The 27,303-nt window shown below is 36.5% G+C and overlaps 1 protein-coding gene across 1 annotated transcript in view; it reads left to right on the top strand.

Moving 5' to 3' along the window:
- The window catches only part of LOC149777714 (contactin-5-like), a 116,879-nt gene that overhangs the window by 33,689 nt on the left and 55,887 nt on the right, over positions 1-27,303 (top strand). Inside the window, exons 11-17 of the mRNA XM_089940416.1 lie at positions 10,121-10,274; positions 12,290-12,565; positions 15,351-15,480; positions 16,498-16,667; positions 21,599-21,736; positions 24,834-25,007; positions 26,423-26,493. Coding sequence (XP_089796542.1) covers positions 10,121-10,274; positions 12,290-12,565; positions 15,351-15,480; positions 16,498-16,667; positions 21,599-21,736; positions 24,834-25,007; positions 26,423-26,493 — 1,113 coding nt within the window. The remainder of the gene's footprint in view (positions 1-10,120; positions 10,275-12,289; positions 12,566-15,350; positions 15,481-16,497; positions 16,668-21,598; positions 21,737-24,833; positions 25,008-26,422; positions 26,494-27,303) is intronic.

A 27,303-nucleotide genomic window follows, 5' to 3' on the forward strand; every position in this document is an offset into this window, starting at 1 on the left:
ATATATGGAGATTTTTCCTTTCTCCTTAAAAAAAAAAAGGTAAAATTGGCCTGAAGGTTATGAGATGGGAGTTTAAGCTTGAAGGTCCACCTGTGCCTTTCACATATTATTTGTTCATTTGGCACGCATTTATTTTTATGGTTAGCAGCCCTCTTGATACAGTATCCATTCCTCTCTTCCATTCATTAGGTTTCAGAATGAGCCACAGTATCCATTCCTCTCTTCCATTCATTAGGTTTCAGAATGAGTCACTAATTTAATAAGTAACAAAACACTTTTTACAGCTTCATAATTTTCTGACAATTTATGATTTGGTCAAAGATCATAAAGTTTGTAATAAGGAGGACATAACTGAATTTTTAGAGAGTTGATTTCTTTTGTGTTCTGACATGACAAAACACATATCAGAACAGATGTCTCAATTTTGAAGACTTGGATTTCTCATCCATGCGACAGAGATGTCTAGCTGTTTTTCTAACCTTACTTTTCTTATCTCAGTCTGGTTATCTCAGTAAGGATATCTCAGTCATGGTGTCCAAGCACTAGGAATTACTTTTAAAAAGAAGAAACCCATGTTGTCTTCTGCTGTTTCTGATGGAGTTGTTATAAAATCTGACAACAACAACAACAGATATATATTCATCCAATAATTTCAGTTGATTGCTAGTTTTGACCACTCTTCAGTAATATCGATAGATTTCAAATTTTGACCAATCATTCAGCAATGTCAATTAATTGCTAGTGTTACTTATATATGATTTAATTTATATTTGATTTAATTTAATTATTTGTAAGTTTTTAAAAAAAATTATTTTTAATTTCATTACATGTCAATGTAATGTATTTTTTTAAACTAAGAATTTGATATTTTCCAGAAAATTCAGTTTGACCTGAATCTTTTCATAAATACCTAATAATAGAAAAAACTTTTTATTTTTATCTTATTCTTAGAGTGAAATGATTGGTTTTTGTCAAGGTCATACTGGAACTATGTGCTTTTAGATGTAAATACTTCTCGAAAATTCTGGAGAGTTGACCCTCATCCGGGAATTTGTTTTATGTTTCAAGTTACTGTATAACCTTTGTTTATAGAGATATTTCTCAGTTGGGGCTTTTTCTTTACACTGGAAAGTGTGTGTTTGTAACCAGTTTAGGAATTACATTTGAATTTTTATTCGAATTATTTGGATTCTGAGAGATTATTTCTTTTTCCTGGAAATATTTGAGTACTGGTACGGAATTCTTGGACAAAGACATTTTTAAAAATTTTATTCGGAAATCAAACACCAGAATATTATTGTCTGTGGATCACAAAGAACTGTAAACAGATCAGCTCTATACTGACTACAGTATATGTCATTACCTTCCATCTTGGATTCTTTGTCGGGACTCAAACTTGAATTCATTAGAACACTTCATTACTAGGTCTTCTAAAATTTAATTTGTGAATTATTCTTGGATTATATTTGGATTTGATTCTTAGAATCTGTAATTTCTTAGTCTTTCATTTTTACAGTGTTTTTTTCCAGGGAAATAAATTATTTGTTATATTTTTCAAAGCTTGTTGTTTTCACTCTTTCTTTTCTTACTGTTTATTCAAGCCTAAACATGTAACACTAGTTTTGACCAATCATCCATTAATATTATTTTTTAGCTAGTTTTAACCAATCATTTAATAATGTCAGTTGATTCCTGGTTTTGACCAATCTTCAGTAATATCGATTGATTGCAAATTTTGACCAATCATTCAGTAATGTCAATTAATTGCTAGTTTAGACCAAACATCCAATAATATCATTTGATTGCTAGTTTTCACCAATCATTCAGTAGTGTAAATTTATTGCTAATATTTGACCAATCATTTAATTATGACAGTTGATTACTAGTTTAGACCAAACATCCAATAATATCATTTGATTGCTAGCTTTGACCAATCATTCAGTAATGTCAATTGATTACTAGTTTTCACCAATCATTCAGTAATGTAAATTTATTGCTAATATTTGACCAATCATTTAATTATGGCAGTTGATTGCTAGGTTTGGCCAACCATTATGTAATGTCAATTGATTGTTAATTTCAACTGTTGAAGAATTCTGATTCTGAAACTGTAAAATACTATTGATAATCAGAAAATCATTCTGAGACAGAATGAGAACCATATCTTTAAACGGAAGATGATCAAGTTTCAATCTAATAGGTATTTGCCACTTAATTCACTGAATAGCATAATGGACAGATGGCAGACAACATTCAACTATTTCTTTACTTCCAAGATATAGCAAGAATCCATTGGTATGTGTGAATTGATGTAGATATAGCAAGCATCCAATGGTATGTGTGAATTGATGTAAATATAGCAAGCATCCAGTGGTATGTGTGAATTGATGTAGATATAGCAAGCATTTAATGGTATGTATGAATTGATGTAGATCTAGCAAGCATCCAATGGTATGTGTGAATTGATGTAGATATAGCAAGGATCCAATGGTATGTGTGAATTGATGTAGATATAGCAAGCATCCAGTGGTATGTGTGAATTGATGTAGATATAGCAAGCATCCAATGGTATGTGTGAATTGATGTAGATATAGCAAGCATCCAGTGGTATTGTGTGAATTGATGTAGCTATGGCAAGCATCCATTGGTATGTGTGAATTGATGTAGATCTAGCAAGCATCCCATGGTATGTGTGAATTGATGTAGATATAGCAAGCATCCCTTCGTATGTGTGAATTGATGTAGATATAGCAAGCATCCAATGGTATGTGTGAATTGATTTAGATATAGCAAGCATCCCATGGTATGTGTGAATTGATGTAGATATAGCAAGCATCCAGTGGTCTGTGTGAATTGATGTAGATATAGCAAGCATCCAATGATATGTGTGAATTGATGTAGATATAGCAAGCATCCAGTGGTATTGTGTGAATTGATGTAGCTATGGCAAGCATCCATTGGTATGTGTGAATTGATGTAGATCTAGCAAGCATCCCATGGTATGTGTGAATTGATGTAGATATAGCAAGGATCCAATGGTATGTGTGAATTGATGTAAATATAGCAAGCATCCAATGGTATGTATGAATTGATGTAGCTATGGCAAGCATCCATTGGTATGTGTGAATTGATGTAGCTATGGCAAGCATCCCATGGTATGTGTGAATTGATGTAGATCTAGCAAGCATCTCATGGTATGTGTGAATTGATGTAGATATAGCAAGCATCCAATGGTATGTTTGAATTGATGTAGATATAGCAAGCATCCAGTGGTATGTGTGAATTGATGTAGATATAGCAAGCATCCATTGGTATGTGTGAATTTATGTAGATATAGCAAGCATCCAGTGGTATGTGTGAATTGATGTAGATATAGCAAGCATCCAGTGGTATGTGTGAATTGATGTAGCTATAGCAAGCATCCAGTGGTATGTGTGAATTGATGTAGATATAGCAAGCATCCATTGGTATGTGTGAATTGATGTAGATATAGCAAGCATCCATTGGTATGTGTGAATTGATGTAGATATAGCAAGCATCCAGTGGTATGTGTGAATTGATGTAGATATAGCAAGCATCCAATGGTATGTTTGAATTGATGTAGATATAGCAAGCATCCAGTGGTATGTGTGAATTGATGTAGATATAGCAAGCATCCATTGGTATGTGTGAATTTATGTAGATATAGCAAACATCCAGTGGTATGTGTGAATTGATGTAGATATAGCAAGCATCCAGTGGTATGTGTGAATTGATGTAGCTATAGCAAGCATCCAGTGGTATGTGTGAATTGATGTAGATATAGCAAGCATCCATTGGTATGTGTGAATTGATGTAGATATAGCAAGCATCCATTGGTATGTGTGAATTGATGTAGATATAGCAAGCATCCAGTGGTATGTGTGAATTGATGTAGATATAGCAAGCATCCAGTGGTATGTGTGAATAGATGTAGATATAGCAAGCATCCATTGGTATGTGTGAATTGATGTAGATATAGCAAGCATCCAATGGTATGTGTGAATTGATGTAGATATAGCAAGCATCCAATGGTATGTGTGAAGTTATGTAGATATAGCAAGCATCCAGTGGTATGTGTGAATTGATGTAGATATAGCAAGCATCCAGTGGTACGTGTGAATAGATGTAGATATAGCAAGCATCCAGTGGTACGTGTGAATTGATGTAGATATAGCAAGCATCCAATGGTATGTGTGAATTGATGTAGATATAGCAAGCATCCAATGGTATGTGTGAATTGATGTAGATATAGCAAGCATCCAATGGTATGTGTGAATTGATGTAGATATAGCAAGCATCCAATGGTATCTGTGAATTGATGTAGATATAGCAAGCATCCAGTGGTATGTGTGAATTGATGTAGATATAGCAAGCATCCAGTGGTATGTGTGAATTGATGTAGAAATAGCAAGCATCCAGTGGTATGTGTGAATTGATGTAGATATAGCAAGCATCCAATGGTATGTGTGAATTGATTTAGATATAGCAAGCATCCCATGGTATGTGTGAATTGATGTAGATATAGCAAGCATCCAGTGGTCTGTGTGAATTGATGTAGATATAGCAAGCATCCAGTGGTCTGTGTGAATTGATGTATATATAGCAAGCATCCAGTGGTCTGTGTGAATTGATGTAGATATAGCAAGCATCCAATGGTATGTGTGAATTGATGTAGATGTAGCAAGCATCCAGTGGTCTGTGTGAATTTATGTAGATATAGCAAGCATCCAGTGGTATGTGTGAATTGATGTAGATATAGCAAGCATCCAATGGTATGTGTGAATTGATGTAGATATAGCAAGCATCCAATGGTATGTGTGAATTGATTTAGATATAGCAAGAATCCAGTGGTATGTGTGAATTGATGTAGATATAGCAAGCATCCAATGATATGTGTGAATTGATGTAGAAATAGCAAGGATCCAGTGATATGTGTGAATTGATGTAGAAATTGCAAGTATCCAATGGTATGTGTGAATTGATGTAGATATAGCAAGCATCCAATGGTATGTGTGAATTGATGTAGATATAGCAAGCATCCAGTGGTATGTGTGAATTGATGTAGATATAGCAAGCATCCCTTGGTATGTGTGAATTGATGTAGATATAGCAAGCATCCCATGGTATGTGTGAATTGATGTAGATATAGCAAGCATCCAATGGTATGTGTGAATTGATGTGAATTGATGTAGATATAGCAAGGATCCAATGGTGTGTGTGAATTGATGTAGATATAGCAAGCATCCAGTGGTGTGTGTAAAGTGATGTAGATATAGCAAGCATCCAATGGTATGTGTCAATTGATGTAGATATAGCAAGCATCCAATGGTGTGTGTGAATAGATGTAGATATAGCAAGTATCCAGTGGTATGTGTGAATAGATGTAGATATAGCAAGCATCCATTGGTATGTGTGAATTGATGTAGTTATAGCAAGCATCCATTGGTATGTGTGAATTGATGTAGATATAGCAAGCATCCATTGGTATGTGTGAATTGATGTAGATATAGCAAGCATCCAATGATATGTGTGAATTGATGTAGATATAGCAAGGATCCAATGGTATGTGTGAATTGATGTAGATATAGCAAGGATCCATTGGTATGTGTGAATTGATGTAGATATAGCAAGCATCCAATGGTATGTGTGAATTGATGTAGATATAGCAAGCATCCAGTGGTATGTGTGAATTGATGTAGATATAGCAAGCATTCAATGGTATGTGTGAATTGATGTAGGTATAGCAAGCATCCAGTGGTATGTGTGAATTGATGTAGATATAGCAAGCATCCCTTGGTATGTGTGAATTGATGTAGATATAGGAAGCATCCAATGGTATGTGTGAATTGATGTAGATATAGCAAGCATCCAATGGTATGTGTGAATTGATGTAGATATAGCAAGCATCCAATGGTATGTGTGAATTGATGTAGATATAGCAAGCATCCCATGGTATGTGTGAATTGATGTAGATATAGCAAGCATCCAGTGGTCTGTGTGAATTGATGTAGATATAGCAAGCATCCAATGGTATGTGTGAATTGATGTAGATATAGCAAGCATCCAATGGTATGTGTGAATTGATGTAGAAATAGCAAGCATCCAGTGGTATGTGTGAATTGATGTAGCTATGGCAAGCATCCAATGGTATGTGTGAATTGATTTAGATATAGCAAGCATCCAATGGTATGTGTGAATTGATGTAGATATAGCAAGCATCCAGTGGTATGTGTGAATTGATGTAGAAATTGCAAGTATCCAATGGTATGTGTGAATTGATGTAGATATAGCAAGCATCCAATGGTATGTGTGAATTGATGTAGATATAGCAAGCATCCCATGGTATGTGTGAATTGATGTAGATATAGCAAGCATCCCTTGGTATGTGTGAATTGATGTAGATATAGTAAGCATCCCATGGTATGTGTGAATTGATGTGAATTGATGTAGATATAGCAAGGATCCAATGGTGTGTGTGAATTGATGTAGAAAGAGCAAGCATCCAGTGGTGTGTGTAAAGTGATGTAGATATAGCAAGCATCCAATGGTATGTGTGAATTGATGTAGATATAGCAAGCATCCAATGGTATGTGTGAATTGATGTAGATATAGCAAGCATCCAATGGTATGTGTGAGTAGATGTAGATATAGCAAGTATCCAGTGGTATGTGTGAATAGATGTAGATATAGCAAGCATCCATTGGTATGTGTGAATTGATGTAGTTATAGCAAGCATCCATTGGTATGTGTGAATTGATGTAGATATAGCAAGCATCCATTGGTATGTGTGAATTGATGTAGATATAGCAAGCATCCAGTGGTATGTGTGAATTGATGTAGATATAGCAAGCATCCAGTGGTATGTGTGAATTGATGCAGATATAGCAAGCATCCAGTGATATGTGTGAATTGATGTAGATATAGCAAGGATCCAATGGTATGTGTGAATTGATGTAGATATAGCAAGGATCCATTGGTATGTGTGAATTGATGTAGATATAGCAAGCATCCAGTGGTATGTGTGAATTGATGCAGATATAGCAAGCATCCCATGGTATGTGTGAATTGATGTAGATATAGCAAGCATCCAATGGTATGTGTGAATTGATGTAGATATAGCAAGCATCCATTGGTGTGTGTGAATTGATGTAGAAAGAGCAAGCATCCAATGGTATGTGTGAATTGATGTAGATAGAGTAAGCATCCAATGGTATGTGTGAATTGATGTAGATATAGCAAGCATCCAATGGTATGTGTGAATTGATGTAGATATAGCAAGCATCCAATGGTATGTGTGAATTGATGTAGATATAGCAAGCATCCAGTGGTGCGTGTGAATTGATGTAGATATAGCAAGCATCCAGTGGTATGTGTGAATTGATGTAGATATAGCAAGCATCCAGTGGTATGTGTGAATTGATGTAGATATAGCAAGCATCCAATGGTATGTGTGAATTGATGTAGATATAGCAAGCATCTAGTGGTGTGTGTGAATTTATGTAGATATAGCAAGCATCCAGTGGTATGTGTGAATTGATGTAGATATAGTAAGCATCCAATGGTATGTGTGAATTGATGTAGATATAGCAAGCATCTAGTGGTGTGTGTGAATTGATGTAGATATAGCAAGCATCCAGTGGTATGTGTGAATTGATGTAGATATAGTAAGCATCCCATGGTATGTGTGAATTGATGTAGATATAGCAAGCATCTAGTGGTGTGTGTGAATTTATGTAGACATAGCAAGCATCCAGTGGTATGTGTGAATTGATGTAGATATAGCAAGCATCCAATGGTATGTGTGAATTGATGTAGATATAGCAAGCATCTAGTGGTGTGTGTGAATTTATGTAGATATAGCAAGCATCCAGTGGTATGTGTGAATTTATGTAGATATAGCAAGCATCCAATGGTATGTATGAATTGATGTAGATATGGCAAGCATCCCATGGTATGTGTGAATTGATGTAGATATAGCAAGCATCCAATGGTATGTGTGAATTGATTTAGATATAGCAAGCATCCCATGGTATGTGTGAATTGATGTAGATATAGCAAGCATCCATTGGTGTGTGTGAATTGATGTAGAAAGAGCAAGCATCCAATGGTATGTGTGAATTGATGTAGATATAGCAAGCATCCAATGGTATGTGTGAATTGATGTAGATATAGCAAGCATCCATTGGTGTGTGTGAATTGATGTAGAAAGAGCAAGCATCCAATGGTATGTGTGAATTGATGTAGATAGAGTAAGCATCCAATGGTATGTGTGAATTGATGTAGATATAGCAAGCATCCAGTGGTATGTGTGAATTGATGTAGATATAGCAAGCATCCAGTGGTGCGTGTGAATTGATGTAGATATAGCAAGCATCCAGTGGTATGTGTGAATTGATGTAGATATAGCAAGCATCCAGTGGTATGTGTGAATTGATGTATATATAGCAAGCATCCAATGGTATGTGTGAATTGATGTAGATATAGCAAGCATCTAGTGGTGTGTGTGAATTTATGTAGATATAGCAAGCATCCCATGGTATGTGTGAATTGATGTAGATATTGCAAGCATCCAATGGTATGTATGAATTGATGTGAATTGATGTAGATATAGTAAGCATCCAGTGGTGTGTGTGAATTGATGTAGAAAGAGCAAGCATCCAATGGTATGTGTGAATTGATGTAGATATAGCAAGCATCCAATGGTATGTGTGAATTGATGTAGATATAGCAAGCATCCCATGGTATGTGTGAATTGATGTAGATATAGCAAGCATCCAATGGTATGTGTGAATTGATGTAGATATAGCAAGCATCCAATGGTATGTGTGAATTGATGTGAATTGATGTAGATATAGCAAGCATCCAATGGTGTGTGTGAATTGATGTAGAAAGAGCAAGCATCCAATGGTGTGTGTAAATTGATGTAGATATAGCAAGCATCCAATGGTATGTGTGAATTGATGTTGATATAGCAAGCATCCAATGGTATGTGTGAATTGATGTAGATGTAGCAAGCATCCAGTGGTATGTGTGAATTGATGTAGATGTAGCAAGCATCCAATGGTGTGTGTGAATTGATGTAGATATAGCAAGCATCCAATGGTGTGTGTGAATTGATGTAGAAAGAGCAAGCATCCAATGGTGTGTGTAAATTGATGTAGAAAGAGCAAGCATCCAATGGTATGTGTGAATTGATGTAGATATAGTAAGCATCCAATGGTATGTGTGAATTGATGTAGATGTAGCAAGCATCCCATGGTATGTGTGAATTGATGTAGATATAGCAAGCATCCAATGGTATGTGTGAATTGATGTAGATAACTCAGTCTCATTGATCAAAATAACTTATGACCACTTTCATTTAGCAGAAAAATATCCACATGAAAATTTTACAGAAAACTCTTGGTTGGACATTGCTGTTACCTATTGCAATTAACTCAGCCTGTTCTCTGTGACAACATAAATCCACATTAGAATATAAGAAATAGTAAAATATATGATTGAAGGAATAAATAATTAAAAACAGATAAGAATGAAAGAAATGTTATGCTACATTGACAAGCCTTTCATTTCATAGGCACAACTCTGTCTCTGAAATATGTCTCAGGTAGTAAAGTATTTTGAAAAATCTCTAATGTATTATTATCTTTTAATGTGATTTTATAAAGAAGAGTCAGTATTGATCGATGGATATATATATATATATATATATATGTATATATATATATATATGTATATATATATACTTTTCAGCTTGACATTTCTCCCATAATTTTCTGTTCAGTGTGCTACCTAGCCCATTGATTGTTAAAGTTGACCCATAATTTTTCAATCTGAAGGACCACTTAGCCCTTTGGCACAAGGTACAGTAAGGAGTGATGGAGGCAGTTATGTTCTTACAATACTAAAGAAGCCTGCTCAGTGAAATGGTCATCTGTTATGTTGCATAAGTTAGGTGAGTGATATCAGCCCCCACTTGCACCTCTTGTTTTTCAGGGAAGCTCTGTACCTAGAAACCTGCTTTGCAAAGTTGTCAACTGTTATGTTATTTAAGTCAGATGAATGATACCAACCCCCACGTGTACCTCTTGTTTTCCAGGGAAGCTCTCAGTTCCCACCTAATGTATACCTGTCACTTGACCATCAGCAGCTCAGTATTTCCCTGATTGACTGGAGACATGTTGGAGTCTACTCCTGTCTGGCACAGAATGTGGAGGGGTCTACCACAACTACTGCAACCCTGTCACTACAAGGTAAAACCTCACACTACAGCCACACTATCATTGCAGAGTAAGTTCTCACACTACACCCACACTAGCACTGCAAGGTAAAGCCTTACACTACATTCACACTGTCATTATAAAGCAAAGTCCCACACTAAAGTCACAATGGCATTACAGCTACAGCTACACTGTCACTACAAGGTAAAAGTCCCACTCTACAGCCACACTATCACTACAAGATAAAGCCTTACACTACATTCACCCTGTCACTACAAGATAAAGCCTCACACTACAGCCACACTATCATTGCAGAGTAAGTTCTCACACTTCACCCACACTAGCACTGCAAGGTAAAGCCTTACACTACATTCACACTGTCATTATAAGGTAAAAGTCCCACACTAAAGTCACAATGGCATTACAACTACAGCCACACTGTCACTTCACTACAAAGTAAAGCTTGAAACTACAGTCACACTACCACAACAACTTGAAATCTGACAGTACAGTCACACTGTCATTGCAAATAAAATATGACAGCACACACAGTCACTGCAAAGTAAAGTCTGACAGTACAGCCAAACTGTCACTGCAAAGTAAAGTCTGACAGTACAGCCACACTGTCACTGCAAAGTTAAGTCTGACAGTACAGCCACACTGTCACTGCATAGTTAAGTCTGAGAGTACAGATGATCTGTCACTGCACTTAGTAAAGTCTAAGAGTACAGCCACACTGTCACTGCAAAGTAAAGTCTGACTATGACTACAATCGCTATGACTACAAGGTCATGTCTCACAGGTCTTACACTATAGCCACACTGTCACTACAAGGTCAAGTCTCACAATACAGCCACACTGTCACCACAAGGTCAAGTTTTGCACTACAGCCACGCTGTCACTACAGATTAAAGTCTTATGCTACAGCCATAATGCTACTACAAGGTCGAGTCTCACAATACAGCCACACTGTCACTACAGGGTCAAGTCTACTACTATACTATTATTACAAGGTCAAGTCTCACATTACAGCCTCCCACTATCAATACAAAGTAAAATCTCACACTGTCACTACAAAGTAAAATCTCACACTGTCACTACAAAGTAAATTCTCACTGTTGCTACAAGATAAAATTTCACACTGTCACTACAAAGTAAAATTTCACACTGTCACTACAAGGTAAAATCTCACACTGCATATACAGTAGTAAAAGGTAAAGTCTCACACTCCAGCCACATTGTCACTACGCTGATTATGTCTTGCACCAGTAGTATGGAAGGCTGAAGGGTTAGCCGCTAGAAATCAAATTCTTTTCATTTGTTTTAATTGTATAACCTCTATTACATGTGCAAGTGTGGATCTCACTTCTGTTGTGAACTGGCTTTTTTGTTGTATGCTGCTATTAACTAAAATAAAATTCTTGAATTTATCAGAATCATGTCTTACAGGATTTCATTTTATGCGTTACTACGAATGTGGAAGGGACAGTGTTAGCTCTGTCCATATCTCCATTCATTTTTGTTTCCCAATTAATTGTCTCTGTCAAATCTGGGTGCACTTCAGTAAATAGGTCATGATGACCAGCATTTCATTTTTTGGGATGGCAGGGCATTTGTATTCTGTTTTTATATCTGCTTGGTATGCAATACAAGGGTATATAGTTATCTTTATACCCATCAGATCATAAACATTTCTTTTTTACAGCATAACTCTCAAATAGTCTAAGGTATTTTTTTTATGTTGCCATGGAAACAAAATGTATCATATGCAGTATATCATTGGAGAGTACCCAGCTATGTGTTTTGAGTAGAGTCTCAACATTAGCAGGGGATGGTGAGTAATATATTTAAATGACTATTCTGTTAAAGGTTAATAGTTTTGGTACAGCTGGGACAAATATTACAATTCTTTTTACTTAGAACTTCTAGTGCTGGCTCAAACATGTCCATTTGTTTGTAATGTTGCTATTTAAAATATCAGTTATTGTTGCTCATTATTGTTGTTGTTTTGATAATAATAATGATCATGGTTTCACTTTATTCCTCAGTCCCACCCATTGTTGAAAGAATAGATGGAGTTCCAGTTTTGTATCAGGGAGAAAATTTAATGCTGAGCTGTCTTGGCAGTGGAATAACAGCACCACTAGCAGAATGGTGGTTGAATGGTGGACTAGTCAGTCCTACCGGAAATGGTCGGATCAGTATGCCTGGCAAGTTTTCCTTATCCGTCAAGTTTGTCACTCGAGAAGATGCAGGCAACTATACCTGTCTGTTGAAAAATCCTGCCGGAGTGGGAAAGAAAAGTATTCAAGTGTATGTAATTGGTAAGTCTGGCTATGTACATTCATTGCCTAATCAGCTGGCTTACTTGTGTAGTCTGCCCGTCTCATTCTAAGGCTGAAAATGCCTTGAGAAAATCATAATGCATTCCTTATATTTGTAATTTAGATTCTGCAACTGTCAAATGAGAAATAACTTCAAGTGTTTCTAGGTGAAAGAATATGCCAATTAGACTTACTGTATATACTCACTTATAAATCAGGCCTAACTCAATCTGCAAAAATCAAGATCTGCTGTCGCATAATGCACTGGCAAATCTGTCTCATTAGTTTGTTAGGAGTAATCAGTAGAACAAACAACATAGACCACTATCTGTTGGTGCCTAATGTTTGCCTTTTGGCCTTTAATGTGGGGGGTGGGTTGCATGCAGTTGTGTAAATTTCATTAATCTTAATGTAAAATACCTCTAATTGACTGGGTAGTTCAAATAGAATTGTAATGAATTGAAAACATTTAAGGAATTTTTTCTATGACTACTTAATTATATTTATTTGCTTACATCTTTGCTTTTCAAGTCAAACTAACCAGGTGAATGACAAAACCCCACTTGGGCTTCTTGAGTATTATTGGTTTCTCTGTTTACTTTTATATATAGCTCTTTTCATTAGATAGAGCTCCTATTCATTAAAATGCCATCCATTATAATGTGTTTCCAGATATAATGCAGTATCTGTATGGGTCCCTTGACCAAAATTAAACCCCCAAGTTTTGAATTGGTGCATCAAATGTATCACAGTAGGATTTGAAAAAGAAAACAGCATGAAGCCAAGCATTATATCTTCATAACTTGTTAAGGAAACAAAATTGGCAAATACCATGAAGTAAAAACTGGTATTTTGTTTATTTCCTGCCTCCCCCCCAATCACTCGGATTGCAGCCATTGTCATCAAACCTGAAGGGCCCCAGATTACCCTCCCACCCTTGTCCAGGGTTCCCACTGCTATAGACATCCCTCCTTTCAAAGTCAACATTCTGAAGCATGAAATAAACAGCTTTCTTGAAGAAAGGGTGGTAGGGATTGTACCAAACACAAAGTGTCCTAAGGCCAACACACACTTTGGCCAGCTCATTCAACCTTTTCATACAGCCACCATGCTTCAGAATGGAGATGCAAAGACTAGATCTAAACACCATTCAGGAGGGAGGTTTTGCAATAAGTCTAGTTCTGCCTGATGAATACCAGCATATTCCAATACATAAGCCCTCCATGATATTCCTGACGTTAGCTTTCAGGGATATAGTATTTCAATGTAGGGCTCAGAATCAGGCCATGGGTCTTCACATGAATTATGGACAGAGTAGTGCCTCACTTTAAGACCATTGCCTCATCAGTGACTTACATCTCTCTGGATGATAACTACAAAAACACCATTTGAGTTGCATTTCAAGTCAGGACATGAATTCTCTTGTTTCACTTCTACACTGTCTCTGAGTCCTTGTCAGCAAGGATAAATTTGACATCATCTCATCTCAGTTGGAGATGGCATTCAAAATGTATCTGATCATGGTCTGTCTTCCTCAAGAAAGAGCGTCAAAGATCATCTCAGTGTGTCAGAGATCATCTCAATATGTCAAAAATCATCTCAGTGTGTTAAAGATCATCTCAGTGTGTCAAAGATCATCTCAATATGTCCAAAATCATCTCAACGTGTTTCAGTACAGGAATCAGTGTCAAAGATCATCTCAGTGTGTTTCAATACAGGAATCAGTGTCAAAGATCATCTCAGTGTGTTTCAGTACAGGAATCAGTGTCAAAGATCATCTCAGTGTGTTTCAGTACAACTAAAAACTTGCAAATCCTACAGAGAATTCCTCCATCTACTAGGTCTCATCAGTTCAGCAGTGGATATCTTAGTCCTGAATTGCTAGTCATTGAGACTATTGCAAACGATCCTGCTGTCCTAATGGTAAGAGCAACTTGCACGCTTGAGCAAACAGTCTTTGTCTCAAACAGATCTCAGCAAATGGGAGAACCTCACTTGGCTAACTCCTGTCATCATTTCAGGAGACCAGTGGGTTTTGGCAGACATAGGCATTTCAATGTCCTTGATCCTTCAATCTTCTATTTCCAACCAACAACTCTACTGTGGTTAATTGTCTCAGAAGGTAAAGGTGGCATTAAATCCCCTGATCAATTTAGTTTAGAATTTTCTCTTACCTGGTTCCCTAAGGTATTATGATCTGGTAATATATTTTGAAAAAGAAACCCCGTTTTTGGAATGAAACCCCTTTTTGGAATGAAATATATTTCATCAAAAATACTTACCTGACCTTAATGTGGATACAACCTTCAGGCCTCCCTACATTTACATGCTATTGGCAGAGCATGCATTCTGCTATAGTAGTAACTGTGATATGGATGGGATTTGGTGCTAATTCCTCCATCCAAGGGAAGATTGCTAACTATAGTCTGATCTGTGGTATGGAATGGGATTTGGTGTTTGAATAAAAAAATTAACTTGGGAGGGGTGGATTGTGAGGTAGTGGTAATACTCCTAAGACATCATGATTTGGTAAGTATTGTTAAGGAAACATTTTACACCGAAAACTAATTACTAGTTCACATACCCTTCATCCATAAAGAAATTATAATCATAGATTTTATTTCCAGTAAGAACTAGCTTGAAATAATACAGAATAGATTTTTATCTTTCTTTATTTGTAAACTTGGAAAAGTCTTTAATAAAAAGCATGAGAAAAATTACAATCAGTATTGTCTATTGTGTTTAAATATTATCTTGTTACATCACAATATTCTTATACTTACAGAACCACCCTCACCACCAGTATTGTTTGCCTCAACATACATATCATCCACAACTGTGACACTGAGATGGTCCTTGGAGCAAAGAATTTCCCAGACACCTATAGCCAAAGTTCTCATCTATTACAAGAGAAAGTGAGTAGGGGAAAAATGCAATGGTATCTAATGGAACTATGGGTTCACCTTTTTTCAAGACCACTGTTTCTTAGAGATGCCTCTCTTCCACAAGGGGCATGAGAGTTTAGTACATTAAATTTCATTGTTGAATTGGGGCAACTGGCCTTTTACATGGAGTAAGTGATGCTTCAGAAACCTTATGCCTTAAGATAGTTGTTTTTGTGTTGTTGTAGGGTTTAACGCCATTTTTCAGCACAAGATAGGCTATACGTGGCGGCCAGTATTAATGGTGGAGGAAGAACCCGGGAAAGAACCACCAACCCACGAGAAGCTACTGGCAAGCTTTCTCACATACCCACGTAGGCCGATCCCGTGACTAAAACCCACACAGACAGAGGTGAGATGGCAGTGATCCGTAACGATGAGCGCTTTAGATTAAGATTGGCCAAACATAAATGATCTGAGGTATATAATACCACCAATCATGTTAGAGGTACAGTCACAAATTAATGAACAGTTAAGTCTGCCTCAGAGGTCTCCATGATAAAAATATAATACCTCCAATCATATTAGAGGTACAGTCACAAATTAATGAAAGGTTAAGTCTGCCTCAGATGTCTCCATGATAAAAATGGCATAACTTTAATAACATACTTACACCATACTTACATCATTCTCCAACAAAATCCATTTATATGTTTATCCTTGATATAGAGGACACCTGTTAAGTAAGGACAGAGGACACTTGTTTTCGCTCCTAATGTATATTCTCACTTCACAGAGAAAAATTATTATATCACGATTGAAGATCATGAGATTTTTAATAAAATTTGTTATATTACCCTATCTTTTTGTGTATTATAAGCACCATTAGCTCCTATTGATTGTCTTCACACTCAGTTTTTATATCCAGAGTAATGTCACTACACTCTCAGTGTCTCGTCCATTTTCACAATTTGTTTTGTTTTGTATTATATAATCAACAGTAAGCTGGCTGGATATCACTTAACAAGGTTTTTTTAATATATATTTTAGGATCGATATAAGCTTTACTTTATACCGTGATGAGGCTTTGTCCTCTGTGACAAGTTTCGAGGTGCATGGTTTGGATCCAGCGACAGAGTACCTATTTAAAGTTACTGCAGTTAATGGAGCTGGAGAGAGTGGTGCAAGCAATATAATAGCTGCCATAACCATGGATAGTGGTAAGTGTGGTCCAACCTTATGCAGTCTCTTTTCCATTTTAATTCATTCCACAATGATATTACAGTTAGGAAAATATCCTGCTGAATCCATTCTCCTGAAAAGACAAATATTTCATTTTTTTCTCTCCTTGTATCAGATAGACAATGGGAAGAAACTCTTACCAATTACCTCCCCTTGACATTGCTACATGGTGCCAGCTTTAAGCTTTCACTGCAGTACTATCAATTTAGTTTTGAGCTTTAAGCTTTCACTGCAATACTATCAATTTAGTTTTGAAGACCTCCAAAAATCATGTACATATCTTTGCATTTTCAAACCAGCTATGTAGAAAGTCAGTATATTTTTGCATTGTATAGTTTTTGCTACATGTGGTTAATGCAGTGTTTGACCTTTGATCAGTATATGTGTGTATATTTGTAATTTGTGTGTATTTTTGTAATGTGGACTTTGATGATTACGATCTTTTGGTCAAACATCGTATTGTTGGTACATCCTTGTTGGTTTTTTGTAGCATGCACTACATATATATTTCATGTGCTGCTCTCCTGAGTTCATGAACACTTTCATGTTTGTTAATTCATGATTTTTTTACAATCATCTTTTATTTTAGTTAGACATGATCATGGGATACAGCAAATTCAAGTATTTAAAGCTAGTGAAGACAATCATGAGACGTGCCTTACTTGTACAAGTTGTTCTTTGTTCACAGTGTGAAATATTTGTATTTTATGATGCAGAATACATCTGGTCCTGAGGAGGAAATGCAAAGCCTCATTTGAAACAATGTGACATGAGTATTCACCCGAAGAGAGCATCGATTGAGATTAAAGTTGGTGACATCACTATGGTCACCCCTCCATCCAAAATTAGATGGATGATACCCACTGTTATTAATAGTTCAGCAAAACTGGAGGAACAGGGGTTTGTGGAACTGCTGCCCTCAAATACTTCCCAGACTCTGCTTGAACTACAGATGACACATTTGTCTAAACAAAATTTGGGATCCCATATGTCAGACACAAACATCAATGGAAAATTTGAAGCTTATGTGGGAGTTTCTAGGCACCCCAGGGGTGTAAGTACCCACTCATATCCAGGCATGGCCTTTGGGCTTGTAAGCCTAGTCACATGAAATTTTTATCCAGTTTTTATGATCCATTTCAAAATTTATTCATACAGTATGACAAAATTATGGCTGACAACCAGCCAATTCAACCATCTGGCTGGCCTGTATCTATTGTCTAGTGACCAGAGATCCATTACTTCGCAAGCCATACCACGTACCAACCAGTAATGCCATGGTATGAGGAACCATTCAGGGATCAGACTGTACATTTTGTTACTCCTTCTGCATGAGCAATTGGGAAACCAGCTGTCCAACTGAGCTGACTGTATTGCCAGTTTTTGATCATCCTCACAAGCCATCCATAATGTCAATACATGATCAGGCATTTCAGCTGGCAAGTCATTTATTCATGGCTTATCCTTTGGAGCGATACCATGATACATCTAGGAATGATATCTGTGCCTCATCCATGTTGCTGGGTATGTATTGCATAGACAGGGGCATCGACCCTGATGAGGATCACTCACATAGTGAGGGTGGGGATGCCCTTGGTGTCTTTAACAAACTCATATCCAACTATGGTGTGGAATGAGTTTAGTTGCAAAGTGGCTTTCGTAGATATTATGCTGGTTGTTGCTGGCTTCCAAATGCTTGCCACTTCATACTGTGAGCCACGCCTATAAGGTCAAGGCGTCACTAAACCTATAAGTTTAGGAGGAAAATTCCTCCCTTTTCCTACTGCAGCATCTGGCAAAAAAAGAAATGTCAGACTATCTGTTAGAATCCTTTGCCTGGGTAATTTTAACAACTGCCATAGAATCATCAAACTGACCACCCTTAGACATCCTATCAGTTGGCACCAGTTGTTTCAGAGGGTCTTTGGATTTAATTTATCTAGTCCTTACAGCATTTATCTTTTCCTTTCATAATGGAGATTCCATCTGATTTGGAGAAAGCCAAAATTATGCAGAAAGAGAACAGGTCATTACTTGACAAGTGAGTATGTAGAGACTGTTCAGGGATTTTATTCCAGGCCTTTTTAGTTTTACGTTTTAAAGGCCAAAAGAAAGGTCATCAACCTCAACTAACTCAATCAAAACAATGCGCCACCAAAGTTCATTGCTATTCACACAGCTGTCTGCAAGTTATTTTTGTTTTCCTACCAGGTAAAACTATATAAATTTTGTGTGCTCCCAACTGGTGTCAGAATAACAACTGTGTCACCATCCTGCTGAACAGTTACTGAGGATCTAAAGGATCTGCTGCCCATTTTAGGCCTTTTAGTGAATTGGAAAAGGCAGATCTTGACCCCTTTCAAGATTTTGTCCAGCTTGGCATGGAGTTTATCACCAATGCCAATATCATTTATCTACTTCATGCATGTGTGCCACTGATTGTCAAACTCACAGTTGATTTGCAGTGAATGACTGTGAAAGAGTTCCTGCAACATTGCATCTTGCTCAGTGTGGCAGCAAATCTGTTTTGCTGATCAACTTTTTTGTGTCCCTTGCAGATCTCCCCACTGGTCCATGACTTGATGACAGGATCATGATTCAAGTAGTTTTATTAATCTATCATTAGTTCAGAAAAATTGGCTTGACAGGGGTGCTGGTGGAAAAGCCAGGCTAGAAATTATGGTTTGTATGGATGCCAGTTGTATGATTGCATAGTCCACCCATTGCCATGCCTCCACATTGTCATTTGGAAGTTGGGTCCTTAAGAATTCCCTCTTCATGCCAGCCTTCTAGAAATGAAGGCTGTAATCAAGGCTTTTCATGTCTGGAAGGACTGAATCTGTCAGAACATTGTCCTTGTCCTGTTGGATAATTCATTGGACCAGATCAACCAATCCATGCATTCTGGTTTGGACATTTCCAAGTTGGTGCTCATAGCTAAATATATAAATATATATGTACAAATCAAGTGCATTCCTGACAGGTTTAATGTCCTGGCTCATTCTCGAGAGATAAGCAGATCCTTCATTCAGAATGAATTTTCCACTCATCATTTGATCATTCATCAGATCACTATGATTGGGGGTGGGTGGCAGATGTTACTTTTTTGTAACAAGGTGGTACCACAAACTGTCCACCTTTGTCTCTCCAGTCCCTGGTCACAGAATCCCGGGGCATGGATGCACTGTCAATCCGTTGGGAGTGGTTTTGGGCCTTTCCTTACCCCCCCCCCCCCCACATTCACAGTGCAAAAAATAATACCAAAACTGATGGGTCAGAACTACAAATGGACTCTTTTAGCTTCTCTCAGGCAGGACATGTCCTGGATCAGTGATCTACTTGATCTAACGATAGACATGCCTAGGCAAATTCTAGCAAAGTCAAACCTAATGAAACAGCTGTGGTCACAGATATTTTATTCTTGTTCGACTTGATACACCATCTTGTCCTGAGAATTTGAACCATTGATTTTGGAAAGAATCTTACAAACTAGTAGGTCTTCCACTTTGAAGGTGTATGGATTGAGTGATAGTTGCACATGAACAGAGACTGGTGTAAAGTCAGTATAATCCCTTTGAGTGAATCAAATCCAGTTCAAGTCAGATCTTTCCATGGTCCTAATGATGCAGCTTTGCTTAGGAGCCAAGAACAAGCTGCCATCAGCAGGCAATCAGAGAATCATCATATACTTCCTCAATTGGATAGATACGTTGATAGAAGTGACCATACAAGACCGTCAAGCATTACTTAAAGTGAAAATAAAAATGTCCTGGAACAAGATAGTGATTATTTCTGTTGGTGAAGGCTGGGAAAGAGGAAACCAACCTTCAAACCCTATCGTCATGGCTGAAGTGGGTTTTTTGCTTAGAGATCAGTTGCAGCATGAAGATTGAGCTCATAAAGTTAGAGTAATTTCTGCCCCACTGTCAAACAAAATCTGAGACATGATAGAAGCTGTTGGGTGGCATGCTCATAGAACCTTCTTTTAGTTTTTATTGCAGGGATTTAGCTGGACAAAATTTGAAGTCTGGTGGTTCAATGTCTGCTGCCTTGATGGCTGCCAGATGCAGTTGACATCAACACAACCTCCTGAAAGTCAATAGTTTATCACTTTCACTGGATTCACCCATCAATTTTATCCGTATAGAGAGCCATTAATTTTCTTCTTAGCCAGGTATAAGTGTTATGAATGATGTGAACATTGGTTCTATTGCCCTTCAGTTATGATAGTTGGCCATCCTTCATATAGGAGATCCAGCAATTTTTCCCACAAAGGGTGCCTGTGGTAAAGGAAGGATGCTCAACAATCTTGCCTTCTTTTACCTATTCTCCTAACCTTAATGTGATTGGGAAATATATTCAAAGGAGAAAGCAAATTTAGTAAATTGTTTCTTTTTCATAATGCTTACTCTATCAAATTACAATAAAACCCTCTCAGCCTGTTTGTCTTAAAACTGGCATCTCCTTGCAATTTTCAAGGGGAGGTAATGGATAAACGTTTCTTCCCTTTGTCCATATTTATATATAGACATAAAGATGAAATTTTCATCCTATCAGAATGCTCAGTTCAGGAGTTATTGGGGTTTATTTTCTTAATGTTAAGGTGATCAGGTAATTATTCATGGAGAAATACTGAGCATTTGCTTTGTTAAATACAGCATAGTTGGTACATCTTAAAGTTCTTTGATCACATTCATATAAAAGAATTCTATCTCATAGGGTGTATGTTAATATATTTGCCAAGAATGTGTTCTGATGTCCGTGGACACTAGCAGGTTAATAGTGTGAAAAAATGTGTCTATCAAACCAGCCAACCTTCCACCCATCTATTTACATAAGTCTGTTATGCTTGTTATAGAAGAACATGTCGACCATTCATGACCATTCATGCAAAGTTCTGAACTTACAGGACCATCATCTCCAAGGAATCTACAAATAATCCAGGTCACAGCTACAACAGTTGAACTTTCATGGGAAATTCCAGCCACAACCAATGGAGAGATTAAAAGATACCTTATTAGCTATAAACCATCAGCAGCGAACCTAGGTAATATATCTCAGGGGTAAAGCTGTATGATGATAACCAGGGTAATATATCTCAAGGTTAAAGCTGTATGACAATAACCAGGGTAATATATCTCAAGGTTAAAGCTGTATGATGATAACCAGGGTAATATATCTCAAGGGTAAAGCTGTATGATGATAACCAGGGTAATATATCTCAAGGTTAAAGCTGTATGATGATAACAGGAATTTGAATGTGTCATTGCCAGATGGTAGATAAAATGTGCAAGGCACTACGTTTTGTTTTATTGCTTCAGTTTGTATGGCTAGATTTTAGATTACAAATATTCACACATAGCCTGAACTAAGTTAAATCTTATCACCTGAAATATTGCCTTGTCCATTCCATCTGTCCATTTGCCATCCATCTCTAACTTATTGAAACCTTTATATCCATACTCAGATGCTAGGTTATGCCCCCCTGGATCATGTACCTTAATATCCATACTCAGATGCTAGGTTATCCTCCCTGGATCATGTACCTTAATATCCATACTCAGATGCTAGGTTATCCCCCCTGGATCATGTACCTTAATATCCATACTCAGATGCTAGGTTATCCCCCCTGGATCTGCTTTCATAAAACTGTATTCAGCAATAGATAACTCAGTGTTTTACTCTTTTTTGTACCCTTCTACAAAACAACTCTTATGGAAATATAATTTCTTGATGATATGATCTGTCTTAAAATATCCCTGCAGTTTAGTGTAGATTTGTTAAATTGCAAACAAGATTATGAAATTTGAGCTGAGTACATAATCTAAGATAAATCTAAGATAATCAGAAAGTATTGCAACAGGATGCATGCTATTAGATTTCACAGCTAAATTTAATAGTACATATTACTTTGTCATTTATTAGCCACTAATCTTCTTTAAACACATAAGCAACTATTCCAGTTCTTTGGAAGCTGAAGACTTTGAAGTTTTTCATACAGGTTCCCTAAAATACTGAAAGTTACCTTAGGTCTTAGAAGTTTAAAGTACAGGTTCCCACCTCCAAAACACTGAAAGGTACCTTAGGTCTCCAAAGTTTATCATATAGGTTCCCACCCTAAAACACTGAAAGGTACCTCAGGTGTCAGAAAATATCCTATATATTTGGAAATGTGGAGAACAAAGCATGTTTTTGGTCAGAAATGTGAATCATAATCATAATCAGTAATGCTAAATTTTAAGCAGAACCAATCAGTAATGCTAAATTTTAAGCAGAACCAATCAGTAATGCTAACTTTTAAGCAGAACCAATCAGTAATGCTAACCTTTAAGCAGAACCAATCAGTAATGCTAACCTTTAAGCAGAACCAATCAGTAATGCTAACTTTAAAGCAGAACCAATCAGTAATGCTAACTTTTAAGCAGAACCAATCAGTAATGCTAACTTTAAAGCAGAACCAATCAGTAATGCTAACTTTTAAGCAGAACCAATCAGTAATGCTAACCTTTAAGCAGAACCAATCAGTAATGCTAACCTTTAAGCAGAACCAATCAGTAATGCTAACTTTTAAGCAGAACCAATCAGTAATGCTAACCTTTAAGCAGAACCAGTAGGTAATGTTAATAGTAAGCAGATTCGTTTGGTAATTCTAATAGTAACTAGAGCCAGTTGATGATGTTAAATGTAAGCAGAACCAGTTGATAATGCTAAATGCAAACAGAACCAGTTGGAGATGCTAAAAGTTATCAGTTGGTTGGTAAAGTTAATTTTAAACAGAACCAATAGGTAATGCTAAACGTTAGCAGTTGGTTGGTAAAGTTAATTTTAAACAGAACCAATAGGTAATGCTAAAAGTTAGCAGAGCCAGTTAAGTAAAGTTTTATGATATTTTTAAATAATGCTTTCAGGCAAGGCAATGTGCATATCTTCGTGAAATTTCTTCCTCATTTATTTACCCTTTAAAGACCTGAATACTCCTTTTTGCATATATTTTGGATGTAAAACTGATGTTTTTATTTGATCTCCCAGAACAGTTTGTTTTTTTATACTCTAAAATACTTGTCCCTTGGACAACTGAATATTGAAAAGTATTTGTAAAACTCCTTCTGGTTGAAAAATGTCAATGAAAAGGAACTTTAGTAAAAAAAATTGACTTTTCTTGTTTATATTGTCTTATAGCTGTTTATTTTACAGAATTATCTCATCCAGTTTCCTTTATAAAATCAGATTCCATTTTATCTCAGTCCTTGGGAGTTGAATGTTTTTATGTGACACACCACAGCATGGATAATATTCAGATTTTTGAAACCACTTGTGCACTAGAGAAACACATTAGAAGCACTACATGTCCCATGAGAAACTACATGTTGAATGAAAACTATATGTGATGTGAGAAAACTCTGACTAAACTACATGTCCTATGACTAAACTCTGAGTCCTATGACTCAAATGACTAAACTACATGTCACATGACTAAACTAGATGTCCTATGAGAAGACTACATGTCAAATGTCAAATGACTAAGCTACATGTTACACAAAAAGTTTCCATTAGGAAACTGCATGTCACATGACAAAACTACATCTATCATGACAAAACTGCCATGTCCCGTGACTAAATTACATGTCCCATGACTAAATTGCAGGATTTGTTTTTATCTTCTTGTATAATAAGTGCATAATACAGGACTTGCAGGTAAATTAGTTGTAATTTATAATTAATAGATTCCTTCTCTTAAAGTAATTATTAATATTAATATTATTATTATTATTATTATTATTGATATTATGATGACAGCTAACCCCCAAATTATGTAATAGTTGCATTCCCAAGAGTGGTCTCCTAACTTGAAATCACAAAAGTCTAAATTTGTGGTCTCACTGCTTTTAATTTTCATTGAAAAATACATGATTCATTTAACTTTAATACCATTTAATTTAGCCATTTATGAATCCTAGTTTTTTGTTTAAAGAATAATTTATTAATTTGTTTGTCTTCACTAAAAAATTTGAATTAGAAAAGAATTCATCAGAAATCACATTAATGCAAATATTTGTATAAGTCAAAGTCACATAAGTTGGTGAATACTTGTAATATAAATGGTTCTAGTTTAATTTCATTAATTGACCTGTGCTTTGTTCCAGATTACTTGTCTGACACAGTATCAGATGTCCTCAGTGCCCAGGTGTCCCATATAGTAACAGATCTCCACCCATATACATACTATTATTTCATTGTAAGGGCAGCAAATCTACAGGGAGATAATGTCCTATGGGGGAACTACACAGACCCTGTATATGCCAGGACAAGATCGGCAGGTAATTCATATCATTCTGAGACACCGTTGAATGATTTTTCTTAAGTTTATCAGCAGTTTCCTTAGTTCTCCAAAACTTTTCTTAAGTTATCACAATTCACTGGATGGCTGAAAGCACCTTTGCCTAAATGTTCCACCCCAGTTCTATTTTGAATATCATACCTTTGCTACTTCTGAGATAACCTTCATGGAGATTTTTTTTTCATTTCCAAGACATGAAAACATCATATTCATGATTAGTATCAGGGTGATTTCCATTTCTTTTATAAACTATACTTTAGAGTCTGAATCAGGACTCTTACTGTATACAAACTTTTTGTCACCTTTGCCAAAAAAATGCAATGTGGTGCATGATGGGATAGCCTGTTGCACTCAAAAAATGTTGTCATTGATAGGAGGTTGGTTGTGTGTGTATATTTTTAGCTTCTGAACACAAAATTCTACTCTAAACAAATATAATCTATTCACAAATAAAATAATAAATAAAAGTAATGAGTGCCAGAAGCCTTGAAGATGTTGAAAACCTTGGGGCAGAACCAATGTGATATCTAGGAAGATGTTGAAAACCTTGGGGCAAAACCAATGTGATATCTAGGAAGATGTTGAAACCTTGGGGCAAAACCAGTGTGATATCTAGAAAGATATGATATCTAGGAAGATGTCGAAAACCTTGGGGCAAAACCAATGTGATATCTAGGAAGATGTTGAAAACCTTGGGGCAAAACCAATGTGATATCTAGAAAGATGTTGAAAACCTTGGGGCAAAACCAATGTGATATCTAGGAAGATGTTGAAAACCTTGGGGCAAAACCAATGTGATATCTAGGAAGATGTTGAAAACCTTGGGGCAAAACCAATGTGATATCTAGAAAGATATGATATCTAGGAAGATGTTGAAAACCTTGGGGCAAAACCAATGTGATATCTAGGAAGATGTTGAAAACGTTGGGGCAAAATCAATATGATATCTAGGAAGATGTTGAAAACCTTGGGGCAAAACCAATGTAATATCTAGGAAGATGTCGAAAACCTTGGGGCAAAACCAATGTGAAATCTAGAAAGATGTTGAAACCTTGGGGCAAAACTAATGTGATATCGAGGAAGATGTCGAAAACCTTGGGCAAAACCAATGTGATATCTAGGAAGATGTCGAAAACCTTGGGGCAAAACCATTGTGATATCTAGGAAGATGTCAAAAACCTTGGGGCAAAACCAATGTGATATCTAGGAAGATGTTGAAAACCTTGGGGCAAAACCAGTGTGATATCTAGGAAGATGACAAATTTCAGGGCTATTCCTCTTGAATCTATGTAGACGTGAGACTGTCACCAGCAGAAAAGAATTTAAAGAAATATAGGGAATAAATTGACTGACTCAGACTCTGCCTGCAGTTGATAGTGTGATTTTGTATTTCAGCTCCAGCTGACAGCCCAAAAGCTGTGTTTACCAGAGTGATCTCTTCCACAACAATAGAAGTGCAGTGGGAGGTTGGTAAATGAAATCAGTTGCAATTTGTGCTAAATTCAGTAATTATTTGACATTGCAGTTTGTGCTAAATAGAGCTGTAATTATTTAACATTGCCATTTATGCTAAATTGTTTAATGATTTAAATTTTGTATTTAGATGAAATTAAATTTGTTCATTTTTATGTGTGATGATAAGATTCTTTTTTCATATCAACATTTATAATGATTTTGAATGAATGATATACTTAGAAGTTTGTTAATTTTGCTGATATTTTTTTGTTCATATGGGAAAGGCATTCTGAAATTTGTGTTCAAGTACAGAGATGCTGTCAGTATGTGGGATTGCAGGTTCCTTGCAGCAGCAAAAACAAGACATTAGTCATGCAACTTCTGAAAACCAATAGGAGAAAAGCCATGCAAATTATTTGTGGTGCCCACAATTTGTGGCACACAGTGTGCACTTGCATTTATTTTTCCTGTAGATATAGTAGTGTGTGTTATATGTATGGGAAATAGTGGCAGTATTGTGTGTATATGTATGGGAAATAGTGACAGTGGTGTGTGGTATATGTATGAGAAATAGTGGCATTGGTGTGTGGTATATGTATGGGAAATAGTGGCATTGGTGTGTAGTATATGTATGGGAAATAGTGGCATTGGTGTGTGGTATATGTATGGGAAATAGTGGCATTGGTGTGTAGTATATGTATGGGAAATAGTGGCATTGGTGTGTGGTATATGTATGAGAAATAGTGACAGTAGTTTGTGGTATATGTATGGGATATAGTGACAGTGGTGTGTGGTATATGTATAGGAAATTGTGGCAGTAG

The sequence above is a fragment of the Sinohyriopsis cumingii genome, chromosome 17 (assembly GCF_028554795.1).
Source record: "Sinohyriopsis cumingii isolate HCF-2022 chromosome 17, ASM2855479v2, whole genome shotgun sequence".
NCBI classification, from domain to species: Eukaryota; Metazoa; Mollusca; class Bivalvia; order Unionida; family Unionidae; genus Sinohyriopsis; species Sinohyriopsis cumingii.